This window comes from Carassius auratus, chromosome 2, assembly GCF_003368295.1.
Source record: "Carassius auratus strain Wakin chromosome 2, ASM336829v1, whole genome shotgun sequence".
In the NCBI taxonomy this organism is placed as follows: Eukaryota; Metazoa; Chordata; class Actinopteri; order Cypriniformes; family Cyprinidae; genus Carassius; species Carassius auratus.
This window is the reverse complement of record NC_039244.1, coordinates 26,196,217-26,213,671: the sequence shown is the minus strand read 5'-3', so window position 1 is coordinate 26,213,671 and position 17,455 is coordinate 26,196,217. Positions and strand designations below refer to the sequence as shown.

Genomic DNA, 17,455 nt, shown 5'->3' with positions numbered 1-17,455 from the left:
TAAACATTAAAAACTGTCTGCGGAGGTTGAGTCGTCCTGCAGCCCCCGCTGGCTGAACATTTGCTGCAGCATCTTTTTTCTAAGTTCTAATAAAATACTGTAGACGGCAAGGCACAAATTTAGATATTAATTTATCTAATTAATCTATAGCCTATGCACAAAGACAATATGATCTTTTTGTCCCCTTTGTGTTTTAAAGCTTGATGAAGAGAGAGAGCGCAAGTTGCTGCAGCTGAGGAGGACAGTGATGCACGCGTACAGGAGTGATTGACAGTTCGCGGCACTGTGTACAAAAAATACTCCGCTACACAATTATTTCGTTATTTTCGTTTAAGCTTATTAACGTTAGCGTTACAGAAAGGTCTGATTTACGCACTGTTACAGTCATTGTTTTTTTTGTTTTTTTTAAACAATGACATTTGAGTTCATGATTTTAATGTTGCTGTTTCTTGTGGCAGACTGAATGAAGAGTAATGTTTCTTGTGGCAGACTGAAGAGTAATCCGGCAGAGTTTTATACTGAAACTTTCCGTCTAAAAGTCCTTCCTTGGTCTTATCCATATTTCTTTGCACGTTGAACACACATAGGCCACAACTGGAAATAAAAAAAACTGCAACCGCGTTAATTGCGTTATTTTTTTTTTACGCGTTAAATATTTCAAATTAATCGAATGCGTTAACGCGCTAATTTTGACAGCACTAATTGTAACCAATGCTTTGTCCTTGTTTTTTCAGTTTCAAGGGCATGGTCTGTTTCTTACAGAGGGGATATCCAATTTTAGATTTGGACAAAGTTAAAAACAGCCATTTCCTCTATTTCTTTAGTACTTCCTCATCTGTACTCAAGAACTCATGTCTGTCGGGTCTTACTCCGTCTGTATCTTGGCAGGGCGTCTCTTGTCAGTCACATGCTACTGTGTAAAATGGAAACCAGTTGTCTGACCTCTGGAAATTGTGTTTCATGTTCTTCTCTTCTCCACAGGCTTTTAAAGAAATGTTGTACTCTGCCCAGGATCAGGCCCCATCACTCGAAGGTAATTGAGTTTAATACATGCAAATATACATCTAATGTGTCCCACATGATTGGACTCCAGAAATCAGCCCATAAACATAAAAATACAATGTAAAGACTAGGTTACTGTTCTTTTTGAATAAATCAAGAAGTTAAAAGTGGACTGTTTGTTTGATCATATTAGATCTTAAATATCTATATTTTATATATAGATACTGGGTTTTCTTATTTTAGTACTATAAGTACTATAAGTCGCACCTGAGTAAGTCGCATCAGTCCAAAAATACGTCATGATGAGGAAAAAAACATATAGGTCGCACTGGACTATAAGTCGCATTTATTTAGAACCAAGAGCAAATATTACCATCTACAACTGCGAGAGGGCGCTCTATGTCTTCAGTGTAGACTACAGGAGCAGTGAGCAGCATCTCTGGCAGCACAGATCGCCCTCTCGCGGCTGGAGACGGTAATGTTTTCTATTGTTTAATTTCTCTTGGTTAATTTCTCTCGGTTCATGTCAAATTAATTTTGATAAATAAGTCGCACCTGACTATAAGTCAAAATGCAAAAGCGCCTGTTTGGTAATATTTTGGATTTTGAAAAGCCTGTTGACTTTTGCCACTTATCTAAAGTGATTTTGGAAGTTTAAAAGAAGAAAAAAATATATATTTTGTTGCGCTTAATTGGTTCCACATTGTTTGCAGATTTTTACTTTATTTAATCTTTATTTAAACTAAATTTTAACCGGTGGGGAAATTTTCTCACCAGACTGTGCCTAAAATGGTCGCAAAATATCTTAATTTGACCAAATATCTTAATTTGCAACTGAATTTATTTTTGCTGAGATCGCCATCTTTTGTTATGTTGACATTATAAACTAAGACAATGCACATCAAAGTTTCAGTGGAAAAGCAGTACTCATCTCTACCGAAAACCAAAGAGATCAAAAATGGAGTAGTGCAAAGTACAAGTTAGGGCTGCACGATGTGTCATTTAAGCATCGATATCGCGATGTACGAATCCACGATAGTCACTTCGCAGTATGTGCGATGTAGGCTGTCATAGTTGATCCGTTATTCATTAACTGTATGGGCCAGCTGCTCCTCGGCCCTTGAAGAATGTGATTCGCTGTGTTGTTAATGCGTGAACGTATAAATTATAAATATAAATTATAACTTACAAATTCATAACAAAATTCAAACAATAAATACTGTTTTGCCATTCTTTAGTACCTCAATTAAAGTGGCATGCCGACCCACCATGTCATTCTCTTTAATACTATAGTAAAAAATAAACTTGAATGGACATCGAAAGGTTTATTATAAGATACAGTTCAACTTACTGAAATGTCTCGTGTAATCTCTCAGTGTTTCAAGCCTGCCACATAACAATACATTTACATCAGAATAACCATTCAACGTCAATAAGTTCAAGAGTCAGCTAGAAAAAATAACTATAAAGAGGAGCATTTTTCTAAATATATGCACTATATTGCATGGGCAATCCAAGGTGAAAAAACAACATTATCATCACTTAACTCTGTACTTTCTGTTATTGAAGAAAATACATTGTAATCGGCTAAAACACATACACAAGTCACTTTACTTCCTGAACAAGTACGAACCCGAGTCCATGTTGCTTTCATATTCACGTGAACTGTGTGCAATCAGACTCCGACCACCTGCTTCAGGTAGACTCTGGTTCAGTACCCCAGTGCGCACCCACGTTTGCTCTCATTTTGTTTGTTCTCGTTTGTTTTTGTTTTCTCTCTCAGGGTTGGATCTAAACTCTGAATAATGAGAATTATGTCTCATACTTTCCAGAGGTCGCGACGCAAAGAGCAGAAAAAAAGGTAGCAGGCTCATTATAGCAGGTCTGATTCTAATTGGCTTTCATCAGCTGTAAAAAATCATTCTGAAAGTGATTCCAACAATAACTTGGGATTCCAAAAATAACCAGGCCCGTTCACACAAAGAACAAAACTATAAAGATAACTACATTAGCATGTACACCAGTGGATGATATAATCTGTTTATTCCAAGCACACGCTCGTCTGCCACTTTGAATTCTCAAGCTTGTTATGGCAGGATTGATTCTGATTTTATAGCTCATCAGCTGGAAAAAAAAAAGTTCTGAAAGCGATTCCAATTATATAGTTTCTCTTTGCCTTTATCATTAAAGCTGTGGTGTGGACCCTTCTATTCTTTAATATTGAGAAAGATTTTTAGAACTATATCTTTATAGTTGTCTAGTATATGTCCTTGGTGTGAACAGTAGTGTTTAAAAGCACAGTGCTGCTTTGCTTTCAGGGAGTAAATTTGCATCTCATTCAGCCCATCTGCTGTTTTCGTTTAGTTCAGATGTGTTTTTATATAACTGCTCATGCAGCATCAGTTTGACCAGTAGGGTTCTGACGGTGAAGAAATGTTCCCACCGGTAATACCGGGATCATCATTATATTGCTCGGGCTTTCCCTCTTTCCTCGCTTGTTTTCACTTTTAAATAGCTTGTAAATGTCAGTGCAAATTTTACTTTCACTTTGAAATTAGCTGCAATTCGGCATTAATGGACAACAACTAAATTCAAAGGATTCAATTTCCCTGAGCAATGAAATTCTTACTTTGCTCTCCACAATGAATGCCAAGAAACTGCTGAACTATACACACACATACAAAATCATACACTATAAAACTATACACATACCTACAATGTAAGAAACATAATAAAAACTATGCTGCAGTAGTATGAATATAGAATATGAAAAAAAAAATAGAAATATAGACTAGGAGTGGCATGGTTCAACTTTTCACGGTTCGATTTGTTTCATGGTTTTAGAGTCACGTTTTCGGTATCAGCCGGCTATGTCTGCTGTAGTATACTTAGCAAGATGGGCATTTTGACATAATATTTGTGCAAATTGGTCAATTTAAACAGAACTTCAGAGCGAGCTTAATATTTACAAATCTTGACACTGCACACGTAAGTTGCGTCCTCTGGCTCCTAAATGTTTAAACTGACAAAGCTTAAATGAGTTTAGTTTAAACAAAGATATCAACGTGTGTTGTTCAGGTCTCATCTGTGAGCGCGCTATCAGCACCTGGCTGATAACGGTATAAATGACTGCTCATAATCCAGCATAGGCCTACAGCATTCCCACTGAACAAAAGTGAATGGTTTGTCCAAGGTTTTTTTTTTTTTTCTCTCATCGCTGTTAGTGTAAAGTCTGGGAAGCCAGAATGCGCATCCATCAACAGAAACATATATTAACTGAACCCTGTTTGGTTTACGTGTAGGGCTGGGATAAACGATAATTTTTTAAACGATTAATCTAGCGATTATTTTTTCGATGCATCGATTAATCTAACAATTAATTTTTTCAGACCGATTCGATTTCGATTATCTCCCCATTAATTGACTACTAACAATTTATACATGTTGATTTACATATCTGAATGAAAAAAACATGAATTCCTTAACATTGCAATATATGTTTATTGCTCTTAAAATTACAAAATAAAAGACTGACTAAGAATACATTACTTTGCACTTAGAGATAGCATTCAATAAAACCTTGAAGCCTTGGAAACACAGCTTACTGAAACAAGCTTACTAAACACATAGGGCCTAGCTTACTGAATTTTTTTTTCTTCTTTCAGATGAAAATAACAACAACTTGATGTCTAGCATTCAATAAAAAAAGGTCACCCAAAATACTTGTTTAGAGTAGGAGTAGGAATTGAAAGAATACAGTAACTAATGTAAACTTTTCCAAAAAAAAAAAAATTAACAGTGGGAGCCAGCAGCCTGTCATGGAGAGAAAAATCTCTGAATGCTCCACGTGAAACTTTGGTGTTCCACCCTTTTTCTATTGTGTCTAATGATTTTGGTTAATATGCACGAGGGAGATAGAGAGAGAGAGGGAGAGAGAGAGAGAGAGAGAGCGAGCAAGACCGCGCTCGTGTAGTTTGAAGACTGTGAGTGCGCGAGCGCACGTGAAACTTTGGTGTTTTGCCCTTTTTCTATCGTGTTTAATGATTTTGATTAATATGCACAAGGGAGAGAGAGAGCAAGAAGTGCTTGTGTTGTTTGAACTGTGAATGCGCGCACAGCCGGGGCTCTCTCTCGTATGGGCCCTGTCAGGCCCAGCAGTCATTCTATTCTACATCACTCACCGATCAAATAAGGCATTGACAGTAGGGGTGGTGAAAAAAATCGACTATCGATTAATCGCGAGTATGTTATGGACGAGTATGAATCGATTATTACATTTTCAAAAATCGATTTTTTTTTCATTATTTTATTTTGTAAAAAAAATTATACCGAGAGTTGAACGTCACGAATGCGCCCAGTTCCAGTTAGCAAGCAGCCAGAACAGGTGTGTAAAATGGAAAAAACAGGAGCGAGCAACCAACCGATCCACCCAGCTCCATCTGGGCTCAAAGCAAGCGTGTGGATTTATTTGGGTTTTCATGGCAGGAGCTCTAACCCTCTTGGCGCCATGGTCGAGTTTACTGGACAAGATGCGGCACTGAATAATACGGCCGATTTTGTCAAATAGTGTGTCAAATTTCAAGCGATCTCCCCTGCACCAGATAGCAGACATGTAATACTTCATCTCTGACTCAAAAAAACGTAATGCTCCTTAACAAAATCTTCGAGAGCGCATTGAATCAGTGCGAAAAAAAGCGGAGCTTGTGTGAGAGTGAGCCATTTTATCTGACCAATATTGTCAACGTTAGCGAGTATTGGCATTAGATTATTATTATTATCATTATTATTTTTATTATTATCTAATGGCATCAATAAAGCTTCAATAAACCCGCAATGAAGTGTTGGGACTTCTATTAGTGGACACTGATTCTGAAGGGGAATATCTGTATTCAGAAGATGACGGAGATATTGAAAGTGAAAGTACACCAAGCACAAACGGTGAATCCTTTGCCCAATGTAAATGGTCCTTTGCCAAATGTCAAGGTGTGAACAATGTTTGCAGGGGTCGGAGTGTTCATCGCGAAATTAGCAGGCGTTTTATTGTTGCGGGGACGAGGCGGGAGATTTTTTCCGCGCTACACCTGTATATTTGTCTTTTGACCGCACCTCTCCGCAATCGCGGTGACAGTATTGTAGTGGAGACTTTGTCTAATGCCTCTGGGTATGTTAGACAAGGTCGAAGTATTCATAGGACAGTTAGGAGGTAAGGTGGAGAGTAGTCCGAGCCGTGCACACTCGGCGCGTGCGCGAGGCAGATCTGGCCGCGCTGCTCATAGCAAAAGCAGAGGCGATGTGACACGGGGCATAGCTTTTGAACTAAACAGGTCTTGTCTACTTGTTTTTGTGTGTCATCTGAATAATATATATGTGCCCCATACATGGAATCAGAGTGCCTGCTGCATGTAGTAAACTGAAAATCCCAACCGCTACATGCATTCGGTTTGTTTCTACCATTTATTAGTAATGATTTACACAGTTTGTTTACTACTTACTGTTGTGAAATGGAAAATCAATAATCGTTAATCGAGAATCGTTAATAATCGAAAATCGACTGTAATCGAATCGGGACTTCAATAATCGTAATCGAATCGAATCGGGAAATCATACAGATTAACCACCCCTAATTGACAGCCGCCAAAAAAAAAGATCAATGCAGAAAAACCCCTGGATTGGTTATTTAACGTTGCACAGAATGTTGATCCGGCCATCGCGTATATTCAGCGCACATAAGGTAAACGTTTTGCAAACGTTTTTTTAGAAAAATAAAAACGGGTCGACGAATCGATCCACATATTTTGCGTCTACGTATTTTTTGCGTCGACGTCATCGATGACTTCGACGCGTTGTCCCAGCCCTATTTACATGCTGTTTAGAGCAAACCATATTACAGGTGCTTTGTCCCAGCGCTGTAACGACAGGTAAAAGAGGAGGAAGCAATTGCAGGCAATCAGATGATGTTTATTAGAAAGAGAGTCCAGAATGTTGGCAATGGCAAGGAAGGTCTACGGTGGCGTGAGAAGAGCTGGATGGTGAAGTCGATGGTGCAGGTGAAGGAGGTCAATGGATGAAACCAGGAACAGACCGGAACACTGACACGCGGACGACAACACGAACCCAATCCAGCACACGAACACGGAAGACGTTAATCCAACTAGGACACGGAGACATGAGAGAGGATCTGACAACAGAGAGAGAGCGAGGTGAGTATAAGTAGCTGAGGTGTGATGAAGATCAGCTGGAGCGAGACAATCAACACCCAGGTGATGACAATCAACTAAAGGGCACATGGAGACAACGTAAGTACAAAAACAACCACAAAACATGACACGGAGGAAACACTGGATTTCCTACCGTGACAGTACCCTCTCCCCTAGGACGTCACCTGACGTTCCCAGCCTGCTTTACCTGTAGATTGTAATCATCTATAAGGTGGTGATCCAATATGTCCCGAGCAGGAACCCAGCTTCTCTCCTCCGGACCGTAACCCTCCCAATCAACCAAGTACTGAAAACCGTGTCCCCTCCGTCTAGAGTCCAGAATACGATTAACCGAATAGGTGGTTTCCCCATTAACGAGACGAGACGGGGGGGGAACCGGGGCAGGCGGATTAAGACGGGAAGAAATCACCGATTTAATTTTGGACACATGGAACACGGGATGAATCCTCCTGTACGCCGGAGGAAGGCTAAGACGCACGGTTACCGGATTAATAATTTTGGTAATAGAAAACGGGCCAATAAATTTGGGAGCAAGTTTGTTAGAAACGGAACGCATAGGAATATTCTGGGTAGAAAGCCACACACTTTGACCGACGACGTAACGGGGAGGCTTCGACCGGTGGCGATCGGCCTTAGCCTTGGTGCGCGACCTAGCCTGGAGCAGAGCTCTGCGAGCTCTGGCCCAGGTGCGGTGACACCTCTGGACTAGTGCGTGTGCGGAGGGGACCGAAACCTCGGATTCCGTACTGACAAAATTAGGTGGTTGGTACCCTAAACTACACTTAAATGGAGACATGCCCGTAGATGACACTGGCAAAGAATTGTGTGCGTACTCCACAACTGAGAGTTGCTGACACCAGGACGAAGGATTATTGGAAGCCAAACATCGCAAAACCCTCTCGACATCCTGATTGGCTCGTTCGGTTTGACCATTGCTCTGGGGATGGAACCCGGAAGAAAGACTAACAGTCGCTCCTAACAATTTACAAAATTCTCGCCAAAATTTGGACACAAATTGGGGACCCCTGTCAGAAACCACGTCTGTCGGATGGCCATGTATGCGGAAGACGTGGTCAATGACAGCTACCGCTGTTTCCTTGGCTGAAGGTAATTTGGGCAAGGGAATAAAATGAGTCGCCTTCGAGAACCGGTCCACTACGGTTAAAATCACCGTATTGCCTTTAGAGGGCGGGAGGGCGGTGATAAAATCTAGCGAAATGTGGGACCAGGGTCTTGAAGGGACAGACAGCGGTAAGAGTAACCCATCTGGAGGTCGATTGGAAGTAGGGATGTCAACGATTAATCGATGATCGATTAATTGTCGATAAGAGATGCAATCGATTAAGGCTATCGATGGTCGGTTAACCGATTCAATGTTGGGCTGCGTGCGGCTCATGCGCACTCAACACGTGCGAGCGGCTGTGAGTGACGGTGACGATATATAAAAGCATCATCATTCATTCACAATGTACAAATTAAGCTTTTAATGTGATTTAAACTTTAAAGTACATTAAAATAGAAACAACATAAAAGTTCTTCAACATTAAATGCAATAGAAATGTAGTTACTAATCATTTCATCAGATGACTGTTTTATATCGTGCGCTTTGCAGGGCTGCGGGACACAGTGACAGGACAGGTAGTCTATTCATTCCTACAACTTGTTAATTCATTCCTACGAATTATTAATGTGGCAATTGTCCATGTTTCATTAATTTTGTTCCCTAAATAACCCATGATTTAAGTGAAATAAGGGAACAAATTAATAAATCGAACGAATTCTTAATTCATGAAATCTTTAATTTCCCTTCCCATGTTTACCACAGTAAGAGATGCGAAAACAGTTATTAAAAGCTAAAGATAATAAAATAAACCTGGGAAATTAGAGGGTTAGACTATGAAGATTTAGGAAAAGAAACAATGCCTAAATATACTGAATTTGTGGAAATTCATGACCAACCGGCAAACCAGAACAAAGCCACGTAAATGAAGACTATGGGGTCCAAAAGCATGGTCGCGAGCTAACATTTTCCAGTTAACCTATTATTCCTCTAATAAACAAAGCTTTTATACCACACTTGTCATAATCAGATCTTATCATTTCTAAATAAATAATTGCTGGATTCAAAACAGCGATTAATAGGCGCTGTGACCGACACATTCCTGGAGCATTCACTGCTGTCACTAAACGGTGACGCCGAGCATCGTTCACAAGTTTCTGCATGGACCTGACTAGGGCACAGGTTCTAAGCCCTGGGACCAAATGGGATGCTTTAAGGAAAATTTATAGCCTACTAAGTAATAGGCCCAACATAAAAATAACAATTTGTTTTCATGTTTTTTTTTTCTTTTTTTAAATAGGCTATGCGAAATATATCCGACTTAAATAATTTAGATTAACGGATTTAAAACAGAAGTGTGGGCGCTCCATAAGTTCACAAAAAAAAAAAGAAAAAAAGGATGACAACGCATTCTGTTTGTTTGCTTTATTTTACAAGAGCGCAAATCTTCTGTTTTTATTGTGAGTGTGCACAAATGAAAGTAAACACTTTTGCGGAAAATATATATATTTTTTAATGTCTCAGCTGTTTCGATCGCGCAGGAGCCTGCTGCACACGTATATTCTAGCGATTCAAACTTATATCGCAGTCTGTTCATTATCAAAATAAAATAGTCAACTAAACATTAAAAGGTTACACTGGTCAGTTTAAATAGACCGTAGTATACCGGTCCTCTCTGCTGTTCCAAGGACGTTTTTGCTCATATGAAGAGGATCATCTTTTCCGTCTATATGCGAATGCGTGTTAAGTACAAGCCTAGTTTACATTATAAATAATAGTTTAACATTCAAATACATTGCGAATATGGAAACATTTCGATTTGTGCCGAATGAGACATGAGCAATTATCTCCAAATAAGTCTAGCCAAAGCCGCGCTCGCTCATCCTCGTCTGCACGCATGCACTGTCACGATCTAATGCGCTGTATGCTGGATTTTTAAAAATCTGCATTTTCTAGGACAGAATTCAGCAGGATCAAATTAATGTGAGCAACTGTGTTTTGGTGCAGCAGCGCCGATGTAGTTCACTTAATGTGCAGCGCAGTCACACGCGCTCCACATTTCGGATAATTTTATTTTAAATACAATAATGTCAGTTGAAAACATTGCAATTGTGCTTTAAAATACAACAACGAGCACCACAAAACCATTTCAAGAGGCGCGTTCAGCGTTCTCCGTGCGGGATTGGAAACTGTCAACAAAGTAAAATGACCTCAAAAGTATGGCGCGCTCTCTTCATTTTATCAAATGATCATAATCGCATCTATTCATTTTATAATCCTGCTACTAGCATTTTATTCAGACTAAAGCCTCTTTAATTCAAGTGAGAAAGCGTTTTGTGTGTGTGTGTGTGTGTGTGTGTGGCTTTTGCACATCCTGTCATACCGCTGACTGCGTGCCTGCAATAGACGCATTTTGCAGTATTATGGTTAACGATTAATCGATTAATTGATCGTTAATTTAAACGACGATCGATCATGGAAATAATCGAAATTTGACATCCCTAATTGGAAGTCTTACCAATAGCGCAAACTGAACAAGCCAAGACGAAATCGTGGACGTCACGAGCCATACCAGGCCACCAAAATCGTTGCTTGACTAGAAATCTAGTTCTACTAACCCCTGGGTGACAAGCAACACTGGAACAATGACCCCACTGGAGAACGTCTGACCGTAACCCCTCCGGCACAAACAATCGGTTCGGTGGGCAACGAGCCGGGGGCGTTACCCCTTCTAAGGCAGTCAACACCTTCGATTCGACCTCCCATCTGAGCGCGGAGATAATGATGGTCCCCGGTAAAATGGGCTCGGGAGTAGCAGTACGATCGGAACGCTCAAAAAGACGGGATAAAGCATCGGGTTTGATGTTTTTGGAACCCGGCCGGTAAGAAAGTGTAAAATCGAAACGACCGAAAAACAATGCCCACCGAGCCTGCCTGGAGTTAAGTCTTTTGGCGGTTCTAATGTATTCGAGATTCTTATGGTCCGTCCATACAATGAAAGGTACACCCGACCCCTCAAGCCAGTGACGCCATTCTTCCAGTGCAAGTTTGACTGCCAACAACTCTCGATTGCCAATGTCATAATTATCTTCTGCAGGAGATAAACGGTGAGAATAATACGCGCATGGATGCACCTTTCCGTCTGAGGATGCGCGTTGGGATAACACTGCTCCTACCCCCACCTCTGACGCGTCGACCTCCACTATGAATTGACGTGAGCGATCAGGGGTGACGAGAATGGGAGCTGAAACAAAACAGCTTTTCAGTTTGGCAAACGCAGCCTCAGCTGCGTTTGACCACCTGAACGTCAAACTAGGGGAGGTCAAGGCGGTCAGAGGAGCGGCTAGTTGGCTGAAATTGCGAATGAAACGCCGGTAAAAATTGGCGAACCCCAGAAATCTCTGCAGGGCCTTGCGAGACTCTGGGGATGGCCAATTTACCAGAGCCTTAACCTTCTCAGGATCCATGCGAACACCCTCAGTCGAAATGATGTGTCCTAGAAAAGAAACAGACTGTGCATGAAAAACGCATTTCTCCGCCTTGACAAACAATCCATTCTCTAGCAACCGCAGAAGCACTCGTCGTACGTGTTGCACGTGTTCCTGGAGAGACGAAGAAAAAATCAATATGTCATCCAGGTAAACATATATGAACAGATCGACCATGTCTCGCAACACGTCATTAACGAGTGCTTGAAAGACTGCCGGCGAGTTGGTTAGCCCGAACGGCATCACGCAGTACTCAAAATGGCCTCTAGGGGTGTTAAAGGCAGTCTTCCACTCATCCCCCTCCCTGATGCGGACCAAATGATAAGCATTACGTAAGTCCAATTTAGTGAAAACGGACGCTCCCTGCAACCTCTCAAAAGCTGAAGACATAAGCGGCAAAGGATAGGTATTCTTTACCGTTATGTTGTTCAGCCCTCGGTAGTCAATGCAAGGTCGCAAGGATCCGTCCTTCTTTCCCACAAAAAAGAACCCCGCCCCCGCTGGAGAAGAAGAAGGGCGGATAAACCCCGTTGCTAGAGAACTGGATATATATTTCTCCATGGCCGCCGTCTCTGGAATAGACAAAGAATATAACTTGCCCTTAGGCGGAGAAGTACCTGGCAATAACTCTATCGCACAGTCATAGGGACGATGAGGAGGAAGAGAATCAGCACGAGACTTACTGAACACCTCCTTCAGGTCGTGGTACTCCGCGGGCACGCTAGCCAAATCCACTGCTTCCCCCTGAAACACAGACTCAGAAACATTAACACCAGCAGACAAAAGACAAGACAAATGACATTCCTCGCTCCAGCTAACCACGGATCCAAGGCGCCAATTGATCCTGGGGTTGTGTTTCTGAAGCCAGGTGTGACCGAGAACGATGGGGGATTGAGGTGAGTCCGTGATGTAAAATGAGATCTCCTCAGTATGGTTGCCAGATGTGATGAGAGAAACAGGTAAGGTGGTCTGTGTGATGACTGGTAGTCTGTGTCCGTTGAGAGCAAAGGGTGCAATGGGGTGTTTGAGGGAGGTGAGAGGAATGTTAAGCTTACAAGCGAACTTGAAGTCCATGAAACTACCCTCTGCCCCAGAATCCAACAAAGCGTGATGATCGAGTGCGTGGGTGGACCACCGTAGACTCACCGGAAGGAGTGTTGATGTAGATGAGGTCTTCCTGGCAGAGATCCCACCCGATAGTAGCCTCCGTTTTACTATCGGGCTTGGTCTTTTACCGGACAACGCTGGATGTGATGTTCTTGGCTGCCGCAGTATAAACATAGTCCCAGGGATCTCCGCCTGATCCTCTCCTCCCGGGAGAGCCGAGCTCGCCCCACCTGCATGGGTTCAAGATCTCCCGGTGGGCTGACCGCAACCTCTGAGCGCTGACACTGAGCCTCCGGTCTGTTCGCGAGAACTGCTCTCCCCCTCCGTCTGGCGGCTTGATCGAGTCGGTTGTCAACTCTGATGGTGAGATCAATCAGGCTATTGAGAGAAGTGGGGAGCTCGACGGCGCGGATCTCCTGTTGGATGCTGTCAGCCAACCCATGCAGGAAGTGATCCCACTGCGCCTCTTCGTTCCACTTACACTCCGCCGCCAGGGTGCGGAACTCAATCGAGTAATCAGATACGGACCTGTCCTCTTGACGTAGGTCCGTGAGAAGTCTAGCCGCTTCCCTCCCGGCGACGGAGCGGTCGAAGACCCGTCTCATCTCCTCCGAAAGGGCGTGGAACGAGGCACAGCAGCTGTCTTGATTCTCCCACACCGCCGTCCCCCAGAGGGCAGCCCTTCCCGTCAGTAGTGACAAGACGAATGCCACCTTCATTTCCTCGGTGTAGAACGTGCGGGGCTGCATGGCGAAGTGCAGAGAACAATGAGACAGGAATGATCGACAAAACTCTGGCTCACCCGCATATTTCTCAGGGATGGGGAGGCGTGGTTCGGGCTGGGAAATACCCCCGGAGACGATCGGCGGTGTGGGTGGCGTGGGAGGCGCAGCGGGTGGCTGTTGTTGTTGGTGTTGAGTCTGGAGAGCGAGCTCGGACACCTTCGTCACCATTGCTTGGAAGGCTCGATCGCCTGCTGCTTCCATGATGGTCAGATCCTACTGTAACGACAGGTAAAAGAGGAGGAAGCAATTGCAGGCAATCAGATGATGTTTATTAGAAAGAGAGTCCAGAATGTTGGCAATGGCAAGGAAGGTCTACGGTGGCGTGAGAAGAGCTGGATGGTGAAGTCGATGGTGCAGGTGAAGGAGGTCAATGGATGAAACCAGGAACAGACCGGAACACTGACACGCGGACGACAACACGAACCCAATCCAGCACACGAACACGGAAGACGTTAATCCAACTAGGACACGGAGACATGAGAGAGGATCTGACAACAGAGAGAGAGCGAGGTGAGTATAAGTAGCTGAGGTGTGATGAAGATCAGCTGGAGCGAGACAATCAACACCCAGGTGATGACAATCAACTAAACGAGCACATGGAGACAACGTAAGTACAAAAACAACCACAAAACATGACACGGAGGAAACACTGGATTTCCTACCGTGACAAGCGCGTTCCGAACCGTGTGTGGTGAACCAAACGATTTTTTTTTTTTTTTCAGCGAACCGTGTCATCCCTAATATAGACTATGTATATCTATATAGGTATCAAGCAGGAAAATATAAAATGTGAAAAAAAATATATATATATGTATGTGTGTGCAAATGTACAGTATTAACTTACGTGCTAAAAACAAGTGCAGTAATGTGCAAATTGAGTGCAACATGATAACAATAGAAGCAGTAATAGTAACAAATGTGCAAATTGGGATGACGCTACATGAGTAATATTAACAAATTTCAATGGTAGTGATACATCAATAACATTACAAATGTTTGAATGAGATTAAATAATCCGGGACTGACTGATCTCTGAGTTAGAGAAGTCCACTAGCTACCTACCTGTATAAAAGTGTAATAGCTGAGGGGAAGTCCTGCGGTTTGCACTCCTCCACCTTTCTCCTGAGGGTAGGAGTGTGAACAATCTGTGTTAGGGGTGGGTGGGGTCTTTAATGATGGATGCAGCTCTTCTGTGGACTCTGCAGCACTACATAGGCTTGCACATATTTTACTTGACCTACATAAGAAAGAATGCAAGGAGCTAAAGATAAAATTCAACACCTCCTTTATAATTGTGTTACTAATGAAGAAAACAGACTGGATGTTTGTAAGATATATGACAACATTTATTGGATGCATTGATTAGGAGCCCAAACTACACTCAAAGGCCAAGTGATGCCGATATATTTGTGGTCCGTGATATTGGCACAGATTCTGGGTAATAAACAATTCTTTGTGAATATAGTTCTCAAGTTGGAAAAAACATTTAGTTCCCACTTTAATATGGATGCTGTAAAAGGAAGGGAGACATAAACACATGACTGAAATGTTTAAATGTAAAAAAAAAAAAAATAATAATAATAAAGCATGATTATTCTGTGGCACTTAAAAAAAAAAAAAAATCATGTGTCGCAGATTTTTGTAAATTGATTTTTTTTTTCTTGGTCTTGAGCCCTGCATGGTTTAATCAGATCACAGCAGAGCAAAGAGCGGATTGTGCATTTGCATCTCTGATTAAAAAACAGCTATGCAGGGAAACAGTTCACTAAAAGGTTTATTAGTAATGTTAGGTAATACATTACTAATACATTGAACTAACAATGAAAAAAAAAAAAACCTTTATGGTATTTAATAATGTATATTAATATTGAATAGATGTTGCAAATTTAAAAATGTGTAGTGTATTTATATTCAACATTTATATTTAATAATTACCCTGCATTAATGATGTAACATTGTTGACCTGTTTCTTTCCATGTGTGTGTGAACTTTACAACCCATCAGCCATTACATTGAAATTGCTTTGCTTGCAGTTCTCTGGTGTTTGTACAAAAACAAACACCTGTTAGTGTCTCTGATACTCAAGCTTCTGTGTTTGACCTCACCCACATGTTTTCAGAAGAAAACTTTGTTTTGGGTTCAGTTTGTGCAGTTTCAGCAGATACAAATTGTTTTCAATGTTAATAATTTTCTCTTTTGCTCACATGTCAGTAAGGCTTGAGCAAGACTCAGTCGCCTGTTTAATCACCAAAACAATTAATGACGTCCGTTTATCCCGTTTCACAGATTAACTGATGTTCACAAAAGCTTAAAACTACATAAAAATTCACACAAACACACACAAAAAAATCTTGAAGTGTACATTTTAAAACGGTTAATTTGCAGAGAAGTTAAAATGTTATTTTCTAGACCTAGTAACCTATACTTGAAATAAGCACAGAAAAAAATACATCACAGTATGCCATGTCTCTATAGTATAATACAGAATTACAAATGAAACGAGCTGAAAACATAATACTGCTGTATATTTATAGACATTATATAAAAGAAACAGCATGTTACTGTTTTATGACAGTATAATACTGTTAAAATGTACCTGTAAATTTACTGTAACATTTCCCATTGTAGATACAGATACTTACTAGTGGCCTGGTCTTCTATAATAGGTAGTGGATTAAACTTTCAGATCAGAGATTCAATTAAAAGAAGTAAATAACAGTCAAACCCCCAGTGGCATCACCCCATGTCTTAAGACTAGGGCTGCACGATATATTGAAATATTATAAATGTAAATATGGCGTGTGCCATCTGAATCATTTTAATAATAGGCTACTTAAACCACAATGTTGCAAAAGGTCTGCATTTTAATTAGACACATTTAGCAGAGAATTGCTTGACATTAAAAAGTTACGTGCAATAAGTTGCAGAAAACAACTCATTGGCGTCTCTTTTTTTTCTGTTTAACTCACACCAGAAGCGCGCGCACAAACCACATCTCGCACAGCGTCTCTTCAGTTCTGCCGCAAAGAACTGAACACACACACTCACACAGAAAGATGCGTTTCAGAAGGCGCGCGAACACTGAGTTGATTTGACTTTTACTATCTATGTTTGAACCGACACATACACACAGAATTATGTCAATAGTACCCATCTCGACGATTGATGAATATAAACCGCTGAGAAAGAAATCGGATGTTTATCGTTATACTGGATCCGTGCGGTCAGTTTTAAAGGAACAGCAGGCTTATAAATACCATGCTAATGAATATGCAGTGTTAATTTAGACAACAAAGACAAGGACGAAAAATATTTGTTAACTTGACAATTTTTCTGTGACTTAGATGACACTTTGACGAGCTAAATCTAATATCTGATCATAAAAACTATGACAAATGTTATTTGTGGACTAACGGACATTCAAAATGCGTCCTATAGGCTACTGTCTTGTCCATCAAAATGTGTGTCCCTGTCATTGGATTGCATAGGCTATGGTGGTTGAATAGGCTACCAAAACTCGAAATAGCGATCTGAAATTATGGCATCAGCACCTGAAGTGGTAGGGATGTGGTGACCCATAGTTCCCAGGAGTCATAATTTGTTGTCGATTAACTTAAAATTAGTTAAGGAGTGAAATGCGGAATCACCCTGATAGAATTCCTCTCTCGTGCATACACTATCCACTTCTTGTGTGTGTGTGAAATGCTCGTTTTCACTCAATATCCTGTTAATCTTGAGTACCTATAGAGTAGTACTGCATCCTTCATAACTCCAAAAAGTCTTTAGTTTTATTAT

The 17,455-nt window shown here is 41.3% G+C and overlaps 1 protein-coding gene across 1 annotated transcript in view; it reads left to right on the top strand.

Annotated features, from left to right (window-relative positions):
- LOC113038353 (xenotropic and polytropic retrovirus receptor 1 homolog) overlaps positions 1 to 17,455 on the top strand; it is a 45,301-nt gene that overhangs the window by 7,743 nt on the left and 20,103 nt on the right. The window contains exon 2 of the mRNA XM_026195688.1: positions 982 to 1,033. Within this exon, the coding sequence (XP_026051473.1) occupies positions 982 to 1,033 (52 nt within the window). The remainder of the gene's footprint in view (positions 1 to 981; positions 1,034 to 17,455) is intronic.